At 33.0% G+C, this 24,439-nt stretch overlaps 2 protein-coding genes across 4 annotated transcripts in view; one reads left to right on the top strand and one right to left on the bottom strand.

Annotated features, from left to right (window-relative positions):
- AhcyL1 (Adenosylhomocysteinase like 1) overlaps positions 1-10,961 on the bottom strand; it is a 33,526-nt gene extending 22,565 nt beyond the window's left edge. The window contains exons 1-2 of the mRNA XM_085187697.1: positions 10,945-10,961; positions 10,363-10,611 (exon numbers count right to left, since the gene is read on the bottom strand). Of these exons, the coding sequence (XP_085043823.1) occupies positions 10,363-10,603 (241 nt within the window). The 5' untranslated portion in view covers positions 10,604-10,611; positions 10,945-10,961. The remainder of the gene's footprint in view (positions 1-10,362; positions 10,612-10,944) is intronic.
- Positions 10,962-11,504: 543 nt separating this feature from the next.
- On the top strand, positions 11,505-24,049 carry LOC146537379 (uncharacterized). Of its 3 annotated transcripts, none has more exons than XM_085187584.1 (8): positions 11,505-11,617; positions 13,633-13,774; positions 14,193-14,305; positions 14,873-14,976; positions 15,696-15,847; positions 16,389-16,463; positions 17,430-17,545; positions 18,011-24,049. In XM_085187584.1, the coding sequence occupies exons 2-8, from the start codon at positions 13,639-13,641 to the stop codon at positions 18,989-18,991; spliced, it is 1,677 nt and encodes a 558-aa protein (XP_085043710.1). In that variant the 5' UTR covers positions 11,505-11,617; positions 13,633-13,638; the 3' UTR covers positions 18,992-24,049. The 3 variants fall into 3 exon arrangements, with proteins under 3 accessions (XP_085043710.1, XP_085043708.1, XP_085043709.1); XM_085187582.1 differs by having other exon boundaries at positions 14,175-14,305; XM_085187583.1 differs by lacking the exon at positions 11,505-11,617 and adding an exon at positions 11,853-11,969 and having other exon boundaries at positions 14,175-14,305.
- The last annotated feature ends 390 nt before the right edge of the window (positions 24,050-24,439 follow it).

The raw sequence follows: 24,439 nt of genomic DNA, 5'->3' as shown, positions 1-24,439 counted from the left end.
AATTTCCTCAACTTTCTAATAATAAGAGTACCTATAGATAAATAAACATATAATACACACATACACAAGAAATATGTCGAATGGGCATCAAACCTACGATCTTTGCCTAATATTAAAGCCTAACCATTCCACTAGCAGGCATATCAATCATTCTATTTTCAGCAAGCCATACATAATTTCAGGGGCACGTCTTCCATCATTTAGTAGCTTTCGACACGTTTATATGTAAATGAAATTCGTTACAGTCTTCAATCTTTATATGTTCCTGTCTACTGAGACAACCGAGTTGTGTTTTCTATGGTGTATTATTCATCGATACGTTTCTATTACAGGAATTTCCATGATATATTGAAAATTTCTCATAGTTTTCTCATATTATTATTAGTACTAGTAGATATGTATTAAATATCTTACAATTTTTTACTAATATTATAAATGTGAAATTATGTGCGATGGATGGAGCTTTTTAGAGGAGAAAACTACTGGACAGATTTAAATGAAACTCTACAGTATATACCTTATATCAGAACACATAACCTACGATTTTATGTTTGGCTATGACAATTACAATTAAACAATTACTTTATAGGGCGAAGTCGCTTATAGAGAACAAACGGTTGTAAAAAAGTGACCGGCACAAATTTCCTAGTGCTAATTAATATTATGCATAATTACAAAGATGACATCAAAAGCCAGGCGAGGGGCCCCTGCCCCTATACAACTCTGTCGCATTTACAGTCACTTCTGTCCCTGCAGTGACTGTAAACACGACAAGTTTTGGGTTCGATTCCAATTCGACGAAATTAAATATTGAATTATTTTCAAGTTCCCGTTTTGGCAAGACAAAAACATGGAGTTGATTTGCACCACTCAACACGCGATGTCTTGAATTCTAGCAAAGAATTGTTCTGACAGTAGTTCTCTATGCCTATCCTGCTATGCGTGCAATAGCGTGAAACTGCGTTTTCTGTTTAACATTCTCGTTTCCCTAATAGTATTAGGTAAATCTATCTTAATAAATCGAAAAATGTGAACAGAATATCTAAACACTACTTTTTTAATAACTATCTGCCTAATAAGATATCTAAGTTTTTACACATTTAAAATTATTTTACGAGTTGCGTAAATTCAGAGATGAGTCCAAATAAAAGAGGTACAAATATAATTAAGAAGAAGAAAGTCTTAAAATTTCTAAGATATAGGTACATTATAATAACCTTGAATTTTAATAACTTATCCATTTATAATCTACGAAACCTCGACCTTGCTACTTTAACAGTGTCTCGTCATTATTTCGCTGTATCAGTCTCTTAGCTAAGTTCTTTAATTAATTACTTTAATTGAGAGGCGGCTGGCTGGCGCGGTGCCAACTGAGGTCGTGAGTTCGATATAAAGTTTATAATAACATTGCAATATTGGAGAGCATTTGAAGGCTGAGCCTAGAGGATAGTTGTCAGTTCGGAACCGACTTGGGGGAATTAATTAGTCTTCATTTGCTCGCTTTTCGCAGTCTCGAATTGAAGTGAAAAATTAATTGAGAAAGAAGTGTTCTAACACTAGCTCTCTAACCAGAGAGCTACTCTCTGGATTCCCCGCTATGGGGAAAATTGCGTGAAGCTATGAAAAATATTATTTTACATTGAGTCGAATTACGTCGAGTCGATTTAGATAAGGTATATTCCACCTCAAGGAATAGTCGATTCAGAAGTAGGTATAATCTTGAAAAAAAGAGAAAGTAAAGAACAGAGACTTTTCAGATATCACTATGTAAAAATATCTTATATTTTGTTAACAATAAAATCTACCTTAGAAAAAATACTCGACTATATTATTACTATTATAGAACAAAGCAAACTACAAAAGTACTAGCGTCGGTCTAGTTTAGCACAAAACCCTTTGTTTAGACCAACTTATTATAGCATTCTAGAATTACTTTTAATAACTCTGGGAAAATGTTCTATTTAATGCTTTTTAAACTATACCAAAAATAGGAGATTCGCATTTCAACTGTTTGTTTTCTTTCTTAATACAAATTATACACCTAAATACACCGAAGCCGCCGTGGCGCAGTCACACAGCGCGTACGACGGTTATTGGTTCGATTCCTACTCGTGGAAAATAATTAAAATTTTCAGTTCCTCGATTTTATAACAAGACAAAGCGCGGCGTTCAGTTCCGCCACTTAACAAGATATCTCGGAAATTGGGCGATAATTGGGAAACGCAGTGTCTTAACACTAATCTCCCCCTGTCTACCCTGAAATATGCAGGATACACTGTGAAGCTGTATTTTTATTCTCATAAAAATAAACGTATATACTCATGATATCAGGTTTAGTTACCCAATAGAACACTTACGTAGGGTGTGACAGCACTTCAAGTCAAGCAAGAACTGATAACTTTGATTGATTGATTTCTCGAAATATGGCGTTTCGAGCGTGCCAGTTGAGCACAATTCATTTCGCCAATGTCACGTTGTATGGAAAACACACGAAGGAAATTGACCGGTAATAAAAAAGATAAATATACACAATTATAGAATACATGTAACCAAAAGAGATCCTGTGTTAGTACAGCCTTCACCTAAAACAAAACAAACACAAATTTACAATATATACACAACACATTAGATTAGTAATAAATAATATTTTACATGGGGGTTAATTTAAAGTTTTATTTTGTTAAGTTTAATATATTTACATAAAAATTTACATAAAGGACTAAACACAAACATTAACAAACACTGAACATTTAAAGGACGAGGGACTTTATGAGGGAGGACATCATATAAGGGACGAGTTAACTTAGGACAAGAGAAAAGGATGTGGGAAGGGGAGCCGTCGTCCAGGCCACATTCACACAGAGAGTGGTCCCTGACCCTGATCTTAGCTAGATGTACAGGAGTAGAAGCATGCCCAAGACGTAAGCGACAGATTGTTGTAATAATCCTCCGTTCAATAAACCTTTGAGAATAAAACCAAGGTCGCCTAGGAATATCAGGTTGAATAAGGGCGTAATACTTACCTTTATGGGATTTTGACTCACTCCAGGAATTATTCCAGGACTTATGCAGATGAATCTCCGCAAGGGACATCAGATCTTGGGCGGAATTGGAGAAATGGTCTAATGTGCCACACTGAATAGCTGATTTAGCGCAGGAGTCTGCAGATTCATTCCCACTGATTCCAGAATGTCCTGGAATCCACACCAAAGTAACATCCAAACCCTTTAAATGACAAGAGTACAATTCTTTACGAATCCTTAAAACAATTGAAGATCTCAATCTACTATAAAATGGGCTTCCCTTTAAGGCCATTAAGCAGCTTAGTGAGTCAGTAAAAATAACCGTCTGTTTAAAATTATGGGAATGTGTAAACAGGACTGCTTCTAACAAAGCAACAGCCTCGCCTGTGAACACAGATGATTCGGGAGGGCATTTAAATTGTAATATAATTTTGAATTTTGGTATCCAGCAAGCTGCACCAACACAGCTTTCTTTTGAAAGCTTTGATGCATCTGTAAAGATGAGGATGTGATTTGAAAAATTTTCATTTACTATGGATTGAAATTTTGTGTTGGTGCCAGGATCTCCCTTGGTTAGGCCAAGATTTGTGACGATACAAGGAGAATGAACTAGGGCGTTATACGGTGTAAGGAATAGTGGATTAGAAGGAAAACAAGTCAAAGGATTAGGGAGAGAGGTAAGTCTAAGGAAGCTATCAAGCAGGTATGGTAAAGGTTTGCCTTGTGGGATGAGATCAGCTAGCTTAGATAGCTTAGACCGTAGAGGATGGGAAGACAGCTGCAACATTTTACTCACAAATCGATCGGAAAGGAATTGTCGGCGGATAGGAAGTGGAGGATCTACACACTCCACCTGCAATGCATTGGTAGGAGTAGACTTCATCGCACCTAGGATAATCCGAAGACATTTATATTGTATTCGGTTTAATTTTTCATTAGGTAATTTATTAAAGGGGTCTAACACAAATAATCCATAGTCAATATGACTGCGAATTATAGCATTGTACAGCAGTTTTTGAGTATAAGGGTGTGCGCCCCACCACACACCAGACACAGCTCTCAAAGCATTAATGCCTTTTTCACATTTCCTGCTGAGATATTCAGAATGAGCAACTCCGTTCAATCGTTTATCAAGTATTATGCCTAAAAATTTGACGTTTTCTGTTAGATGAATGGGAATATTATCACACTCAATTTTAAAATTTGGAATTACTCTCTTTTTTGTAAACACGACCGCTTGACATTTATCTACCGACAATGCCAGGCCATGCTCAGAGAGCCACTGGTTAAGATAGTGCAAGGCAGTATTTAAACGAAAAGTTATGTCCTCCACAGAATTTGAGCTGTAATAGAGGACGATGTCATCAGCATACTGAAGGATGTTACAGAAATTATTAACAGATAATTCAAGGTCATGTGTGTATATGTTATACAACAGCGGACTAAGAGCTGAACCTTGAGGAAGACCTTTCCAGACAAGTCTGGAAGGTATAGTAAGAAGCGGATGTCTTACAGATACCGATCTCCCGGTCAGCAGATTACATATGTAATGGGACATCCTCGGCGGGATACTCAGCTGACGCAATTTCTGCCTGAGCACCGGAAGAAGAACATTATCATATGCAGATGCGACATCTAAAAAGACACCAACCAAATACTCTCCTTTGGCAAAGGCTCGTCGAATATCTGTAGTAAGAATACTGAGACTATCAATAGTACTTAGCCCCTTTCTAAAGCCAAACTGAGAGGGCGCTAAGATATTCCTACTTTCCACTATCCATTCCAGTCGATTTTTCAAAAGCCGTTCAACAATCTTAGATATAGTAGATGCCAGGGCAATGGGTCTATAGGAATTAAAATCTGAAGGACATTTTCCAGGTTTGAGGATAGGGATAACAATTTGGGACTTCCATGAGTTGGGTATATTGCCTGATTGAAATATTTTATTTATCATGTTTAGAAAATGGTGTTTAGAGTTATCATTTAATTTTGTAATAAAGGAGTAATAAATACCATCCTCACCTGGACTGGTATCCTTTAAATCCGTTAAGACGTTTTTAAGTTCTTCAAAGGAAAAAGGAAGATCCATTTCCTCCGAAGATTCAACCGGCGTGAATATAAATAAATCTTGGGATGGGACAAAAGGGGGAGCCAATTTGTTTGCAAAATCGTTGAGCCAAACAGAAGGATTATTGGAATTGGGACTGCTGACATTGTTAAGAGATCGGCGAAATCTCTTAACATTTGTCCAAACAAGGGAAGACGAGGAACGAGGACTAAGGGATTCACAAAAACTTATCCAACCACGTTTTTTCTTTTTCCAAATGCAATTTCTAAACTTCGCATCCTTGCGTCTGTAGTCGATAAAATTTTCCATAGTCATACAGGCTGCGTATGACTCCTCGGCAGATGTTCGCCAAAGGACAGAATCAGAGCATTCCTGATCCCACCAGGGATTGAAATGCATCCAATTCTGAATGGAGCGGTATTTGGGGATATGTAGGTCAGCAGCAGACATAATAGCAGAGACAAACCCTTCATAGTAAACAGAGATACTCTCATAATTACCAGACTCAGAAAGATTGCACAACATGCAATCCACAGAGTCGGCGTACTCGTTCCAGTTGGCCTTTTTTAAATTAAATTTATGGGGAAGGGAAGGAGTAGGAGTGGGAGGAAGTCTATTATTTAAGGACAGCAAAATCGGGAAATGATCACTACCATGGGTAGATGGAAGTACAGACCATGATAGTTGGGAAGCAAGAGAAGGAGAAGATAAGGAAAGGTCAATAGCAGACCTAGGGTTCTGATTTGGATTAACCCTACGAGTCGGTGACCCATCATTGAGAATGCAGAGGTCCACATCATCAATCATTTCCACCAACGAAGGAGAGAATCCATCACAGTAGTAACACCCCCACAAAGTGTGATGGGTGTTAAAATCACCCAGGACCACCACAGGGCTGGGAAGCGAAGAGATAATAGACTTAAGCTCTAGAAAGATGGAAGGGGAAGGATGAGGGATGTAAACAGAAAGGAAGGAAATACCAAGGGTCCTCACAGCAACAGCATTCAACTGTTGACTATGAGAAGGGAGAGGAATACGGGAATATGGAGAAGAGTGCTGGATGAGGATAGCACTACCTCCATACCCGTCATTTCTGTCCTCCCTTAAACAGGCGAAACCTGGCACCCTGAATCGGGAGTCAGGCACCAGCCATGTTTCTGAGAGGGCAATAATGACAGGATTATGCAGAGAAATAATAGAAAGTAGTTCATGCTTTTTAGCACGAATACTTTTACTATTCCACTGCAGGAAGAATAGTGGAGCCATTGTTAAGGATTTTAAAGATTTTGAGTAGGTTTTGGGCAACGTAGGACGGTAAAGGAAGTTCATCAGCAGTTGAGATTATGCTCACAAGAGTGTCAGTCAAAGCAATTAACAGATCCTTTGTAGATTCTGCTGGACTGTCAGAACCTTGATTTAGTGCACAACCATTAGGAAGGGACGGGGAACAATTGCTAATAATGGACTGGTGAGCTTGTCTATTGTATCCCTTTGCCATAGGAGCGTGGGGACGGGGAGCTTGGAAAACTGTTTTACAATAGGATTTAGAGGAAGTAGCAGGTCTGCTTTGTTGGGATTGGGAGTTTGTGAAAACAGGAGGTGAGAACATTTCTTTAGCAACATCTGCATAGGAACGTTGGACAGATGGGAACCGAGAGGATGCTTCCATATAGGAAATACACTCTTGCGACATAATCGTCTTAATGTTCTGTTGTCTTACAAACTCAGGGCACCCTTTATCAGTTGCAAAATGTTTAGCTGTGCAATGGATGCAGGTTGAATTTTCCTGCCGGATGTCACATGCATCACCAGTATGAAACTGGGAACACCTATAGCACCTTGGCTTTGATCTACACTGTGACTTAACATGACCAAAACGACAGCAATTAAGGCACTGGATTGTAGGATATTTATAAAGTTCAATATTAAGGACAGATTTATAGGAGAACACTCTTTCAGGCAATTGTTGGCCACGTATAGTAATTACAACAGTTTGAGTTGGAACCCATGTAACTACACCCTCACTTACATTCTTGCGGTTCATTCGTCTTGCTTTTATAACTTCTCCGCATGCACTAGGGAATATCAGTGAGCCAACAAACTCTTCCAAAGACCATTCAACGGGAATTCCTTTTACAATTCCCATCCTTGTAATATTAAATGTCGGGATTACACAAACATATTTACATAGACTAAGAACAGGGTTATTCAAAAATCTATTTGCTGCATCAGCAGATGTAAATTGGACACTGATTTTATTGCGACCCACATTTTTAACTCCATCATTAACTATATCAGTGATTTTATTAGTATGGAGAAATTGACCAAATTTAATGGCTCTTATAGAGGTCCCTGCAGATGGATCAGGAGATTCCCTTGACACATACACAATAAAGGGACCTTTATCAGTACTAATATAGGATTTTGGGGCATCGGATAAGGCAGGGTGGGTCCATACATTCTGGATGGAAGGAGTGGCAGTGGCTGGGTCTATGATCGTTTTTTTAATAACATCTTGGTTTGAGGATGTTTCCTCAACTTGTCTTTTTCTATTAACTGTAGAATTTACATTACTCCCCCCAGGATCAGGGGGGTCAGGTGGAGGATCAGGATCCATCTTAGAATAAAAATAACCTAACTAAAACTAATCTAATCTATAAGACAACACAACTACTTACTATTACCAATCACCTTATTAGTATGGACCTATTTACACTATTATATATTGTTTCCACTATGTAAAATAAACATTTTCAGTACTAAAAAAAGATATTTTCACGAACACGTGTGTTAACCAAAACAAACGTCAGCGAAAAGAACTGATAACTTTGTAACAAGTTGATCCCATATCAAAAACTTTTGACATATTATTAAGAAACAAACAATTATTTAAATGATGATGTACCTACTGTACACATTTTTAAAAAAAATAAGTTTTAAATATAAATATCAAAATAAGCGTGCGAGTATAAACGCGGCAGGTTCTGAGTTCGATTCCCACACGAAGCAATTAAATATTTAAAATTAATATTTCCTCGCTCTGCTAACAAGGCAAGGCGGGTCGTTGAGTTCCGCCACATAACAAGCATATAACAGACATATATAATGTGAAGCAATGGTTTGATTTAATAAATCTAAATAAATACGAAGCCGTCGTGTGACTGTAAGGTGTGTGGGTTCGATACTCATTTGCAGGAATGAGTTATTTAATATTTTCATTTTCTCGCCCGTGGTTACAAGGCAAACCGGGGCGGGATTGAGATCCGAATTCAAACACGCAACGTCCGGTTGACCGGTTTTCCTATTAGTATTTTCCCTCTGAATGTCACTTTTGATGCGGGATACAGCGTGAAACTTTAAAAGTATTTATAATATATGAAACACTAACCGGACTGATTGAGTATCTATATATATAAAATCGAAAGGTCACTCACTCATCGCGAAATCTCAGAAAATACATGTGCTAGGAATCTCAAATTTTGCATAGGAGTTACTTATAGGACGTAGGTGCTCGCTAAAACGGGAATTTGCAATATTCGACTTCTAAGGGGTTGTTTTTGGGGTTGAAAGTTTTTATGAAACTTTGTTACTACAAATGCTAGGAGTCTCAAATTTTGCATAGACGTCACTAGGACATAGTCATGGAGACAGAAATGAATAATAACATAGTTCACGCGGGTGAAACCGCGAGCGGGCCGCTAGTATTTAATATTATTCATTTTTTAGAAACCTACTAAGAAAAAAGTGCTCGAACTTCCAATGAGGGAATGGGAAAAAATTTTCCAATTTCAATTGACATCTGTAAGTGAATGCACAGAAAGTTGCCGGCGACGATTAGTAGGTACTAGATAAAAAATATAATTTAAATTTACAACAGAAAATGCAGTGGCTTTTTCCACCTTGTTGATGTTTGCAATCGTTTAAAGTTCTACACGCCTCAACAAACATATAAATATATATATACGTACACATTTACAAACATAAAACAAATACACATCATTAGTATTGGAAAAATAATAAATTAGCTACACTACAAAAACAAAAGGAAATCTAATAACCATAGATAATTTGCTTTTATTTCTTTAACAAAAACATTTCAGCCATAATAGACAATATGAATACTGTTTATCATAATAACAATTTTATTAAAATAAATGCTAATACATTCAAGACAAATATGCTTCGGAGAAGAGAATGACATTAGGGAATCTTTATTACTTTATTAAGATATTTTGTAAATAGGGCAAATATCTGTTGAGATTGCCGTGGTGTAGGGGCACAAGGATATGACTGCACAGGTGACGATTGTGGGTTCTATTGCCACTCGGATGAATGAAATATTTAATATTTTTCTCGCTCTTGTAACAAGGCAAAGCGCGGCTTTGAATTGTGCTACTCAGCATGCAATGCCTCCAGAATTCAAAGGGGGAACAGAGTGTCTTCTCCAGATGATTGTTCCGGAACAGTTCTCCCTACATAAATTTAACTATTCCTGAACAGAAATGAGTCATTCCAAGTTCAAGATAATTCTGGTTAGTTTTGTAATTTATGTAGAATTATTGCACCACACTTAAAAAAGATAAGCAACATACATGTAGGTATTAAGAAAAAATACATTTGTAGAAGATGGAACTAGGAACCTATAAATACTTGTTTTTGTCCCCAGCCGTTTTATAATTGGAACAAGTTCCTCAATTTTGCAGGAATGTAACATCACTAGTGTGATAGTGTCTTGACACTATCATTGCATGTTCAGTAGAGGTACTAAACAGTACACTTAGTCTATCACTACAGCAAGGAAATAATAATAATTCAACAGAGAATTGAACCCACTATTGCACTTACAGCCAGACACTACACAGCTCTGCCACAACAGCCTCTCATGTTTTATCATTAATTATCATTATTAATATTATTGATAAATGCTGTTAAGTACTCATGTTACAAGAATAGCATGATTTTTTTTAGTTGAGTATATTTTTTAAATTGTTATAGGACTTGTGTTACTTCAGTTTATTTAAAAAAACTGTCACAATGAATATTTAATTTTAATAATGACTAGCTTTTACCAACAGCTTTGCTTGCATAGTCAAATGGGTTATATTGAATTGGTTAATATGTTGTTATTATGTTGTTGTTATATTATATTGGTAACTAGATAAAGCTACACACATATATATTATATTTTTTTATTTAAGCAATAATTAACTTCTTGTAACCTGTAAACAAAAAAACAGTAAATATATATATAAAAACAGCATTAACACTTACCAGTATATGATGTAGAGCTGTACGAATCAGCCGAGGATGCTGAAAGGGATCTACTTCTGTATCGAGCAGACTTTTTCAGTGCACCAGATTTTCCTCGTTGCCCTTCGAATTTTCCTGCTGAACCATCAGGATTTCCACCACGGACCTGGCCAGGGTCTGTCACTGGACTATCACTGGGTACATTAGCCGCTGCTACACTCTCTTTCCTCTGCTGGTTTACTTCTATATGACCGTCAGACATCTTGCTATCTTTTATTAGATATTAATACAATGTGTTGTATACAAAATTTATTAATTAAAAATCTCACTATATAAATGGTTATTCACTTAATAACGTTAATATTACGTTTAAGTGCTGTTTTTAAAATTATTGTGGAAAATTTAGGCAACCATTTTCGTTTGTGAATCCAAAATAGAAAATATCAATAATAAAAACAATTATCAGAAGCGCAGTGTCGATAATTTAAGATGCGATAGACTTTAACCCGATATATCCAATTAAAATTGTTTATTAATTAATAAAATACTATTAGGAATAGTTACATGAAGTAAACTATAAGATAAATACGTTTCACAAATTACATTATATTTGAAAAATCTGCGAAATTGATACTCCCACTGTGCGACCGAAACACGCTCCCCTCCACACTTTGTCGTATAAAAAACGTAAATGTCAATTTCTGTTGCGTCGATCGAAATATTCTTTATAAATATTTTGCATTTTATTTTAATTAATAAATAAATATATTACACTTTTATATATGATATAATTAATTAAGTATATTAAATAATTATTAATTATAATTTTTCACTTTAATTGCTTTTATGATTTAGAGACATTGTTACTCATCAAATTTAATTATAAGTTTTATTGTTATTAATACGAATAATCCAAAATTAACATTATGTGATTAAAAATATTGGTACGTAATTTTTTTTAGATTGGAGCAAATCTTGTACAAAATTGATTTAATAATGCTGTTGAAGATGTATTGATATTTATTTTCTTTTTATCATAATAATTAACAATATTTGATTCATTTATGAAATTATATAAAATATATTATCGACTCTTTTTAAAAAATAATAATTAACTATTTAAAAAAAATTCATTGCAAAATAAGCTATCTGTGGCAACAGTTTCCAATCACTAGCGTCGCCAATATGGAAATGAAATGCATGACAACCGCTACGCTACGTGAAACAACCAGGAAATAAATAACTAACAAAAACTGTTTTTAAATATAAATTACTGGTGAGTAAACTCCAATTTAATTAATTTATTACAGGATAAGTATATTATTTTATATATAAGTTTCAATTTATAATGGCGTGGTAATCAATAAAGAAACCTTATTTTTCAAAATTCGTCATCAAACCACCGGTGGACTGTGTGAATTAATTTTGAATGTCGCAAACGTGTAAGAATATACTGAAGACAATATAAATTAAACATGAAGTGAATTTCCTTAAAATTTTCATTTATGCCTGTGTCATTTTTAAATGCGTCGTTCGTCGTAAATAACTTTGTTTTTCATTGATAAAAAAGCGTTGACATATAGTGTCAGTTTTATGGTATATCATTCAGGGTTATTTTATAAAATCAAGTAAGTAAATATTTATTTATCCACAACGCGTAAATATGATAATTGGACTTAAATTACTGTATAAACAGTCGACAATCGTGTTTTCGAAGTTACACATGATCTTAAAAAATATTGTGAAAATAACTAAGAAATGTCAGCTGCTGTTATCTTAAACAAATATTTTTGATTGTAAGATTATAGCAGGACAGTTATACTTACAAAAAAATTATAATCTACAGTTCAAATTTACAGATTATGGTTATTTACAGATTGCATACGTTTTTTGAAGTATCTGTTGGGATAACTTTGTAGCATCAATTTTAAACAAACTAAATCACAAAGACAATACTGTATTAACACATTGTACCAAACATTAAAAACATTGACAAATCTCAAATATTATAAATTTAGTTATTAACACAATAGTGAGAGTTATTGACACAATAGAGAAATGTGGAATAATTTAAGTGTAACATAATAAATATATATGTTTTTAAGTGATTATGTTGTAAAACTTAATTTTTTATATTAATCAAATCAATCTATCTTACTTCTGTTGTTGTCCCTTTCAATTTAATCTATTATTTCTGTCCAACAGCAAACAATTAATTAACATTAACATTAAGTCTTTGTTTTTTCATTTGTAATCTGATTGTTATAAGTTATCAACAACATTAAATTGTTACAAATGTATAGTGATTTAGTGATTTCTAAGAAATCACTATATCACTTTATGTTTTAGCTCCATACTGTATACCACAAATAGCAGGCACTGGGAACTTAATGTTAATGGAGTTTTAGCTTTCCCACTTTCTGTTTTATTTTCAAGATGTTACTTGATGAGTGACGCAACTCAATACAACATTTTGTTTTATTCTCAGTGTAAGCAAATGAGATAACTGATTTCCCTAAGTGGGAATCAAATTAACAATTGTAGCATTTACAATCAACTCTATTGCATTATGTGTCTCTAAAAAAGACATTAAAAATATTCAAACAAGGTTCAATAATTTACAGTTTTATGTTAGAAATATTTGTTGATAGTGGTACTATTACTAGTACATTAAGACACTTAAACATTAAAGTAAATAAATAACTTTTCCTCTGTTTAATGAGATAAAAGAGTTATCCTGTCTCTTAACTTTCTTGTTCTTCCCCTTATCAGAATACACAGAGTAAGACAAGTGCAGCATTTTATATTTCACTTCATGTCTACATTCAAGATTGCAGAGTAGCTGAATTTAATGCTGTGTTTTGTCTTGCCAGAGCAGGATAATGAAAATTATTCACATGGGGCTGCCACACAGGCAGCAGCACAGCGTCTGTCTGAAAGCACAGTAGTTGGGGGGTGCAATTCTTAATCTGGGGAAGGAATTAGTTTTATTTTCTTGTCTTGGTAATTAGACTACATGATATGTTTACACTCAATCCACAATGTCTCAACAATTTGGGGATGGATATTTGTCCCAATTTCACGCAAAAAACTACTGAATGGATGAAACTTTACAATTATAAAGATTATATATCAAAATAACACAGAGGCTACTTAATTTGGCTCCACTATACAAATAACTTAAAGCAAAGCCTCGTTTCGGTGACTTGTTCTTGATATAAAGATATGTATAAGTGATATATATTTTTTTTAATATTATTGAGATAACAGTTTTTATTAAAATAATTTCAGTACAAAATGTCCTCCGGACGCGGTCGCGGGTACACAGGGCGTCATCACCTACCACCACCGGCTCGAGAGACGCGTCCAGGCGACGATTATGAGGAGATCAACGCTGCTAGAACACTGGCGGAGCTTAGCCCCAGGGCTACAGGTTAGTGAAGAAATATAAACAAAATAATGTTAATAAAAGGTGGTTTTCAGAAATCATTTGATTATTTCTTATAATTCAGCTTTATTGTACTGTACAGCACGATGGACAAGACATCCACCCTGAAGTTAGGCTTTCTAAACTTCTGCGCATTGTTCTTTCCCTCATTCAATACAGTCACTCATTCACACACATTACTATATAATAGTAAGAGTTTACAGACACTATCTCTTGCGAACCTCGTCGCTATTACGAGAACCATTGATGAACGACGAGAGTAGAGGTGTTAGTACTCTGTCTGTTGGATGTCCAGTCATGATAACTTCATGGTGGCCACAACTCATTCATAGACTTTACTGCCATCATCATATAAACATAGAATAAATTAATCCATCGTAAATAGTCAAACACATCATTCCAGAGACAAGATTGGAGAATGATGATGAAGAACCTGTCAAAGATGAGAAGAAAGAAGATGATTGCCTCACGGAGCTTCTGCATGTAGATGAGCAATTTGCACCGTTGTTGGTTTTGGTAAGTTAATTTTTTAACTTCACATTGTATTCTGAACATAACAGAGTAGGCAAAGGGAACCTAGTATTAAGACATTCCATTCTTCACTTTCCATCTAATTCTTGAGGCATTGCGTGTCTAGTGTTGGCTTAGTGTCGCCTTGTTGCCAGAGCGAGGATTGAAAATATTAAATTATTCATTCCTCTAATTGCGAATCGAATCCACAACCATTGTGCTCACAGTCACACGCTTGTGCACATGTGCCACGACAAGCTTAAACTAGAGAATGATGAGGGAGAACCTGTCAAAAATGAGAAGAAAGAAGATCATTCCCTTACAGACCTTTTGCATGTGTATGATCAATTTGCATCATTGTTGGTTTTAGTCATCTAATCAAATTGGAGTGTCATTACACTAGGCCTCCTCTGCCTGCCTTGCTGTGCGTAATATAGTATAAAGCTAAAAAAATACGTTGTTTTTGATTCTGATTTCAATTGATTAATCAAAATGAATGTATCATTTTGATTAATCAGTTAACATAATGGTATTTAACAAGTTTATTTATTTTTTATTTTAATGATCTTACAGTTGGAACAATTCTCGCCAGGCGAAGACGGTATACAGTTTAATAGGAAACTAAGACACTTTGAAACCACAGTGACAAATATGTGTCCCGATGAAACAAGATTACAGTAAGTACTTTTTAAAACTTTATTTATATATTCCTTTATTTATTTATTTTTCTTTATAAAACTAACTCATCGCTGTCTGTACATGGGGCGTAGCAATGTTGTCTGTCAGTGGTTTGATGCTAATTTAAGAAACAGCTTAACCAATTAAAATGCAGTTTTTACTTTTGTATTTTGGTAAACTTCCCTTAAGAGTTTGTTTTATTTCAATTGATTGATAAATAAAAAAGTTTTATCAATATACAACATTTTGTTCAACTAAATTGCTGTTAAGTAACTGTTGCATTGTCTGTAACTTAGTTTTGTAGGGTTCGGTACCCAAAAAGTAAAATGGATAAAAATATATAATAAAAAATATTAAATAATATACTAAAGTAAGTAGTTTCTTTTTCTTGTCTCAGAGTGATGGCTGAAGTTCTTATTGAGTGAACAATGCACAAAAACATGAAATTAAACCTATCTTTAGGATGGCTTTACTGATCTTTCTCTCTCACACCCATACCTTCCTTTTATTTTCCGCTGCTTTTTAATATAACATTAAACACTAGTCTTAAAGCAGCATTTATACAATAAAAACCTAATCTTACAATATTAACATTCCCACATGTTTTACTATATTCTCAAATAATTTTGTAAATAAAATAATTATTCTTAAAATCACATCAGTAAATCTGTCTATATTTCTTAACAATGATATTCAAATATGAACTTGCACCTCTCAGCCAGGCGTTCGCCAGTTTCCGTGCGGCGGCGTTGCAGAGTTCAGTTACGTCGCGCAAGATGGCCGCCGTCGGTGCCTCCTTCACACGGCAACAGAGGCAACAGTTGTTGAGAGCTGCGCTGTTGAATGTTGTTATGCAGGGGACTTTTACTAGTGAGTTGCTTCTTTGATTTTTAACCATCGATAGGTCTGAATATGTGTATCTGTATGTGGCATCCTAGCTCGCGAACGGATGAACTGATTTTGATTTAGTTTTTTTGTATATAAAATCACTTAATCGAGAATGTTCTTGGCCATGATTCAAGAGTCACATTATCCGCCGTTTAAGATGATCAGCTCTTTCTTAAATGTTTATTTACTTTTTAAAGTTTGTGTTGGGAGTTTTAAATTTAAGTTTAATTCTCTTGGACTGCCTTATTGCCATGGCATCCACTATATATTTTTTATTGAAAGAAAAAAAAATATCCTTCAATAAAAAAATAAAGAGAAGCCAATTGACGATTGTGGGTCTTATTTCCGCTCGAGGGAATGAAATGTTTAATATTATCATGGTAACGAGGCAAAGCGTGGCGTTGAGTTCCACCACTCAACACGCAATGGTTCAAGAATTCGGCGAAGAGTGAGAAAACGGAGTGTTTTAGCATTAATTTACCAGGTAAAAAAAGAATAATAATAAAAATATATGTGTTTACAGAATTGGATGTGTTAGAACGATCAAATCCGATATATTTGATTAATGCAGCCAACCTGATGGGTGATTATTTTGCAGGTAATAAAAATATATGTTTTACGTCCTAATTTAATACTTTATTATACTAACTTAATATTAATAGATATTTTTATTAACAAAGATTAATGTGCAAACTGAACTTAAAGGCCGTCGTGGCGCAGTAGCACAATCGGGTGACAGTAAACGCGACAGTTGTGGGTTCGATTCCCACGATTCCAGGCAACGCTTTTGCGCAACGTGGGCTTCGGTAAATGTTATGTATAGGGTACATGAATAGTTAAATAGTGGCTGCGCCTACTATGAAGGTATATATATGCCAAGAGGCAGTCAATAAAGCAGTGTGTATTGAGCTACACATCGTTTCACTTGTCTCCATCCTTAAACTCAACAGTACAACCTAATTCTAAAATTCGTTTCAGGTAACTATCTTTTGTAAAAATATTTTTAGTATGGATGTTTGTTAAACTTTAACTACTGAATGGAACTACTGAATTCAGATGAAACTTTACAATAATATAATACTTATGTAAACAATATTATGAGTTAGGTACTCATATTTGCTCCTAATATTTATAACAAATTTAATAAACTACTTTAAATATATCCGCGTTGTCTCCGAGTTTGTAAGTGTTTGCTATAGATTGGTTAAAAGGCACGACATAATTATGAGGAAACTGAATGTCTTCTCATATGATACACATTATCGAACTTCAACTTTATGTATCATCTCTTCCGTTCCAATAAAAAAATGAGTTATACATTAGAATAACACATTTATCTAAACATATTGTATAATTTGGCGAAGTCCCATTTGTGCCGCTAGATATAATTACATACTTGAGGCTTTCGTAACGTGGCACATGGGCCATGAAATGTTTCCATTTGTAGAAAGTCAAAGCACGGCGTTAAATTCCGCTACTTGAATATTGGACGGCACGTGGGAAACAGAGTGTTTTAATATTGGTTTCAAACTTAATTTAATTGTGTATATTTTAAAAATTTCAGAGGCCCGCCTATGCAATGGCAACAAAGTGCACATTTTAGCGAACCCACTACTACAATACATGAGAGCTTTGTTGGCAAGTGATGATCTGAGAGCTCATAGAAGTCTTGCTACTCAGGTGAGAGATAACGTTAATAATGAAATAATTCGAACCTATAACAAGTAACGTTAATATATACTTTGTGTTTTGATTTATTTATATCATAGTGTATATCAGGAAATGAACATAGCAGGGTAGAGTAGGCAGAGGGAACCTGGGAACCTAGTGTTAAGACACTGTTCTCTATTGAAACACTGTTCCGCATTTTCTGTTGAATTCTTGATACTGTGACTGAGTCTGAGTGGGATTCGAACCTAAAACTGTCAAATTTTAACAGTTGCATGCTTGTACTTCTACAGCGCAACAAAAAAGACATTTTTAATACTTAGTGTTTTGTGTTTTTTTTTAATACAAAGAAATTTCAATGAATACATATGAAAACGGAACTTATTACGTCTCTGGATATTTTTTTGTATTAAAATATAACAAATTCGTCGTATGCTACACGTAATTAATATATTAAAATATTTTTTTTCTTTACAGCTCATGCAAAATGGCCGGGAGCTGCTATCAGTGTTAGCTCAAGAACTAGATGACCTATCAATATCAATCAGACTGCGCCTCTTAACACCGCCACCCGTCAGCATTATATGGCTTTTACTATCTGCAGATCTATGTTTGAATAAGTTTCTGCCGTTACCGAACACTTTGCAGCAGTTCTATGCAGCTCATTTAGATTTAACATCAGATGATAATTTCAGTGAGGTTTCATATGGCTCGTGGAAGAAAAAAGAAGAAGCAGATGTGGGGCAGAATCTGTCCCAAATTAACTTAAATCAAGATGAGGATGCCAAACCTAAGCTAAGACCCATATTAGGGGCTGGAGCTGGACTATTAAGACAAGAGCAGTTGTCGCAAGAGAGCTTTGATACTTGGACTATAAAAAGTAATCTAAATAAGAGATACGATTTGAATTCGTGGAGGCAGGAAGAGAAAAAAGAGGAAGGTGAGGTCTTCAATGCTACAGTCATGCCTCCAAACTATCCGCCGCCAAATTATAATTATCAAGAACCTTATGTTAATTATTTGCAACAAGGTGATGGAGCATATATACAAAGTTTTCAAACACCCAACTATAATGCTCCAGAATTCATTCCACAGTATACAGAACCAAGGCCAAATATGCCAGAAAGAGTGAACAATGAAGTCCAAAAAACCTCAAATACAAGAAAACCAGTGGAGAACTGGAGGAAAGATAAAAATGAAGTCAAAGAAGATGCAAATAAGAATAAAAAAAGTTGGACTCGATCTAAAGATAGTTTAAATGAGGAAGAGAAAGAGCGTGAGGTTAGATCGGCCTCAAGAAGTTCGAGGGAGTCCAGGCAATCAAATCCAGGTAGGGCAAATAGGAGGAATAGCGGGGAAGACTCGAAAACTCCACCAAGAAGGCATGTTGCGGAAGTTCCGCGAAACCAGAAATATTGGGATCATGATGATAGATGTGATAAAGACTATAATAGTTAGTGTTAGTGACAGACAGACAGTACAGTCATGTTGATCAGGGACATTATGGACAAGAGTGCATTTGATTAGGAAATTTTCAATATCTTTGGTATTTTCTTGTTATTTGGAAGTAAATTTCTTGTTTTTTGAATGTATTTCGATATTGAAAATTTATGGACTTATAATTGTTGTACGAATATAGCACAAATGTATAAATTAAGTAATGTAATGTCTACTCTTAATACATAGATTTAGATCTGTTAAATGAAATTTTGTTACAGATTACAAATGAAATATTGAACATGAGATTATATTGGCCAAATTGGCTTTGAATTATGTGGCAATGATACCATTATAAAGAGGATTAAAAAAAAGAGTAATACTAACAAATAATAAGTTTTGACATATTATTTTACAGTATAATATTATGTATATTTATAATATAATTATATAAATGCAAATTACTGGTTTTTAATAGTTGAATAAATACATTTTATTATTTTTTTATGCTCACATAAAGAAAACCTCAAAATAGAATACAAATTTCGTTGTAAATGATAAAATATGCATATTTTAAGCATTTTATATATTAAATTACGGAATGTGAAAAGCCTTAAGTCATTAAGAAAAGAAACAAAAATTTTACATAACAGGAATCTTAGTGAAGAGGCTCCTTCGAAAACATATTTAGGCTTTCTAGCTAATCAAACCATACCATTATCGTAGCTCCATAATAATGTTTGGCTTAAGTGGCTAAAGAGCTTGGCCAGATTCCAAGAGGCATAGGTTTGAGGCAAGATTGATTAAATTTTTTTCAATTTTTAGACTTGATTCAGTTTTTTTATACTTATCAAAATATTTTTCTTTTTGTGTGGAATATCATAATAAGCATTCTTTTAAAACAATAACAAAGGACTTGAAATTGTTTAATAATGTTGTGAAAGGTAGAAAAAAAAATTTTGAGTGCCTTTGCAAGATACAAATAAAGAAAACCAAGCATAATATAAATAATAATAAATCAACATTTTATAACAATATTTTAGTTGGAAATTTTTAAATAAAAGATTTTTTTTAAATATTATAGATAATTTTCTTTTTAATACTTTTTGCTCAATTTATTATAGATACATGACATAGAGACTAAATAGATTGTTGTTTTTTTAATAATGGAATAATTGCAATAACCTTAAAAGTAAAAAAAATTATGACAAACTGAATATGAATGACTTAATAATTGACACAATACTATGTCAAATATGGCCAAAGGACTGCCAAATAATAAAAATGAGGATGTAACATCTACAAAATTAAAAAGGACTATCTCTACAATCTCGTACAAAGACAAAATTATTCATGACTGACAAAAAAACCAGTCTTAGTGAACGCTTTTGCTGAGTGCAGGTTTGATTCTTGCAAATGAAACTTGTCGAAACATGGCAAGTTTCTAATAATTGTGACTTAAAATTGCTATCTTAGCTTTTGTATGTATAGACTGATGATCTTACCGCAGGCGGTGGGGTGCATAATAATGAAAATTTGTATCTTGACAATATCTGTATATGAAATGTTATTAGCTTCTATAATATATGTGGCGTAACATAATGCCGCTCTTTGCGCCACAGGAAATTCGAAATAATCTTTTTGCCAAGTAAGAATAGAACCCACTACCATTGCATTTACAATCTACAGACATTTATGTAAGAGTAAAACATTCTACTACGCATTTTAAAACATTTTATTTACAGATGTTGTTTTTAGGTACTTTTAATTATAATAATAAATTTCTAATATTAATATTGATTAAGCTACTTTAATTAATTAGTGGCATGGAGTTTGTATTGGGTTGTCAGTACTAATGTAGGGATTCTTTTAAATAATATATATATGGCATTATTGAAAATAAAAAAATAGTTTTGAAGTATTTTATTTAATTCGAAATTCGGAACATAGCGCTTAGAAAATATATAAAAAGCGTCTAAGACTTTATTTTTATTTTAACTATTTTTGTGATGAAAACAAGAAGAATATGTATTTATTCCAGTCCTTTGAGGTTGTTTTCTTTTGTTATTTAAAAATAAAATAGTAACTCATAAAAAATAAGTCAATAAGTTTAATCAACATTTAGTGAAGAATGTTTTCTCCCAATAAAGAAAAAAATAGTTTTTTTATACTTTTTGTGTACTGGCAACCCTTTTGGTAAAATGTTCTTAAGAAATGGTGCATAAATAATTTAATTTGTAAATATTATAAATATTATTTCATTGATTTCTATGTATTTAGTAATACTTTTCATATAATAGAGTATTTTGACATTATTCATTATTCAATGTCATATTTTCGATATAGTGATGGATGTCGTGTATGTTGAGGCTGTCTGGGCGCAGACGCACAAGCGAACATTTCCTCGCTCTAGTAACGAGACAAAGCGCTGAATTGAGTTCCACCACTCAACAACTTCTTACCCTGCTATGTCCAGCGTGAAGCTAAAAAAATATAAATGCAATGAAAGTATTTTTTTTTCAGTTAATACATTATGTATGTATGATGTAAATGGCTAAGTTTAGTAATACTCAACACCACCATTGACCTGAAAACCAGGAGTGAATGGTCACTAAGTAATTTTTTATCTTTTATATATATATTATATATATATATTTAGTTTTATTAATACTCTATTTATAAAAAAGTTTTTTTAATAAAATAGGTTGTATGATTCATAAAATCTTGTTTTTTTTTGTTTATATATAGGTATGTAAATGCTTCAAATATAATTGTCTCGATAATGTATATTTTTAGTATTAATAACTTACTATTAAGTTATTTAGGAAGAAATTTAAAAGATTATGAATGAGCCATGTTAGTTTTGATGGTAGTGGATTAATTTTCGGTAATTTCCATACAATCCCGACTGATATTTTATTTGTACCTGTATAGAAAAATATGCACTATATCATTTAACTTTGCAAATTCAATTGTAGATTTTTTTTACATTGTCTTATGGCAATAGTTTGGTTGTTAGGAATAAGTTATAATTGTACTCTTGAGATGTTAGTTAGTAAGGCTTAAGTAATTGAGTGTTAAAAGCCTCCGTCCCCAACCCGCCACCCAATTTTCTAGAAATTACGTACGTGTTTTATTTTGTTACCACACCGAGGAAATTAACATAACTCATTCCCTCGAATGTAAATCGAACGCACAACTGTTATGTACGATTTATTGAGTATAAATTTATCATATTCTTATTTTTTTAAAAAGATACAAAAAACATAGTGTTGAGACACTGCTCTCTTTTTTCACTCTTAAAGGATATTGCTTGTTAGACGGTACATAAGGAAGAGTGGTTCAAATTGAAGTGATTTAATGTTTGTTTAGTAACAATTTTCAACAAACAGTATTCATTTAAACTATTTTAGATGTTTTTTTAACAACCAAACTACTGTTAAAAGATATAAGCCATAGTATAGAGAAGTAGTCAGAATGTTGTCATATTGTGAATATAGTAATATGTTGATACATTTTTTTAACAAAGGATAACTGTTGTTTACACGTTTTGGATTTTTAATTTACTGAACACATTTTTTTTGTTTTGATTGTAATATGATTTATATAATAACCTGCGCCTTCTTACTGTTCAGAGCACTAGAGATTTTTAAACTAATTGTTGTCTTTCAATCATATTTTCAATGTTTTTTAAATTATAATGAAAGAATATGTATCTTTCATAGAAAATTAAAAATGTTAATTTACTAGAGTGCTAGATTATGCCAGAATAATGTGGGTTCAAATCCCGTTTAACCAAAAGTTTCTTAAATAAATAAAACTTCACGCTATATTCCCCATTGTAGCGGAGCAGGTAGAGAGAACTTCGTTTTCTGCTTAAGAAGTATAATAATAATAATTACATCATAATAAGTACATTCACATTATGCGACATCTGCTTAATAGTTTTTATTAGATTATTTTGTACCTTCATTTTTATAATAAATACTTAGATAATTGCCTTAAAAATGGTCGAAGTAAGATTTTTTTTATGTTGGCATCATACTTTTCGGCGGTAGCAGCAGCAGTAGGCAGCGTTAGGTAACGCGATCCAAAATGTAACGTCTCGAAAACAAGAAAAATGTATTTGCAAGTTAATGACAGTAAAAGGCCCTGAAATTGTAATCTATAAAAAGAAGAAGAAGAGTTAAGAGTACGCTCTCTCTGCTTAATTTATATAAAAAGAATAATACAATTATTTACATATGGTGGTTTTATTTTTTTTTTAATATGATGCCGACTAAACACTATATACGTGTAATAGAATAAATAAATGTATATAATAATTAACTTAGATTAATACTAGAGCGCGCGTTTGGTCGGAATTTTTTGTATGGCGGAGGTGATTTTTGCTTTGAAAGTTAGATTAATAATTAAAAAATGAATTAAAAAGTATGTATTTAATAACTTTCATAAGAAAAATATTTCATCTATCATAAGCAATATATATGAAAAGCATTTTTTCAAGTTTAATTAACTTTGTTGCATATTTATATTGTTTTTGGAATTTTTGTATATAATTAATTTGTTAAATGTAAAATAAATGTTTAAAATTTGTTAAAGAAATGCAACTTAATGAATAGTGAACCACTTTTTTCTTAATGTTTAACTATTTTTTTTTTTACTATTTGTACCTCCCATGCATAATATTTGTTTATAATACACATACAGCCCATCTGTTGCCATAAGTTATTTATTATAAGCTATTTTTTTATTTTCGCTCAGTACATTCAAAATAAGAGTGCAGGTTTGAATCTACTGAACCATTAAGTGCATTTTTTAGTATTGAAATGCTTTTCTTTTGAATTCTTTCAAAGTTGGAATCGAATTTGCTATTCCCTCCGCCGTTAGCTAATGTAAATTAATGATTAAAGTAGATTTTGTATATTTAAGAAGATTAATTTGTTTGTCAATACATTATTGAGAATTCATTTTGTTAATATTTAACAGAAAAAATGAATAGTTCTTTTTTTTGTCCAATAATATTATAATTTTGTGAAACAAATTATGTAATCCCGCAAATAAAATTGAAATTTAATTTCTGTTTATTGTTTCATTTACATTTATAAAGTGGTAGTAAGTAAGTTTATTAAGTAAAAGTTACCTACACTTGCAAAAAAAACCTTTTAAATTGTTTATTATTTTCAATTTTCTAATAAATTAAACACTTCATTCGCTTAAAAATAATGCTTTATTTTAAAACATTGATAATTTGTTATCACATTTTGTGTATCTATATCACTTTTCATGTACAACAATATACATATATAAAATATTTAAATAGTTAATTAAATTATAAAGGAACGTTAGGAAAACTGGCGTTTAAATATTGATATATATTCGTTGCTTACGTTTATTACTAAATTTTAACTGCATAAGCAAAATAAAAAACTCGACTGTGTAAACTAAATTAATATACAGTTATCAAGA

Source organism: Heliconius melpomene, chromosome 7 (assembly GCF_056956725.1).
Source record: "Heliconius melpomene rosina isolate 202511_hmr_F chromosome 7, ASM5695672v1, whole genome shotgun sequence".
In the NCBI taxonomy this organism is placed as follows: Eukaryota; Metazoa; Arthropoda; class Insecta; order Lepidoptera; family Nymphalidae; genus Heliconius; species Heliconius melpomene.
This window is presented reverse-complemented; position numbering and strand designations above follow the sequence as displayed.

What these genes read in the sequence shown, in the direction of transcription:
- LOC146537379 (XM_085187582.1), top strand. Translation starts at nt 13,639, where the DNA reads ATGTCCTCCGGACGCGGTCGCGGGTACACAGGGCGTCATCACCTACCA. An exon ending in TTGCACCGTTGTTGGTTTTG is followed by an intron (nt 14,306 to 14,872) that starts GTAAGTTAATTT and finishes ATGATCTTACAG; the next exon opens with TTGGAACAATTCTCGCCAGG. An exon ending in GATGGGTGATTATTTTGCAG is followed by an intron (nt 16,464 to 17,429) that starts GTAATAAAAATA and finishes TAAAAATTTCAG; the next exon opens with AGGCCCGCCTATGCAATGGC.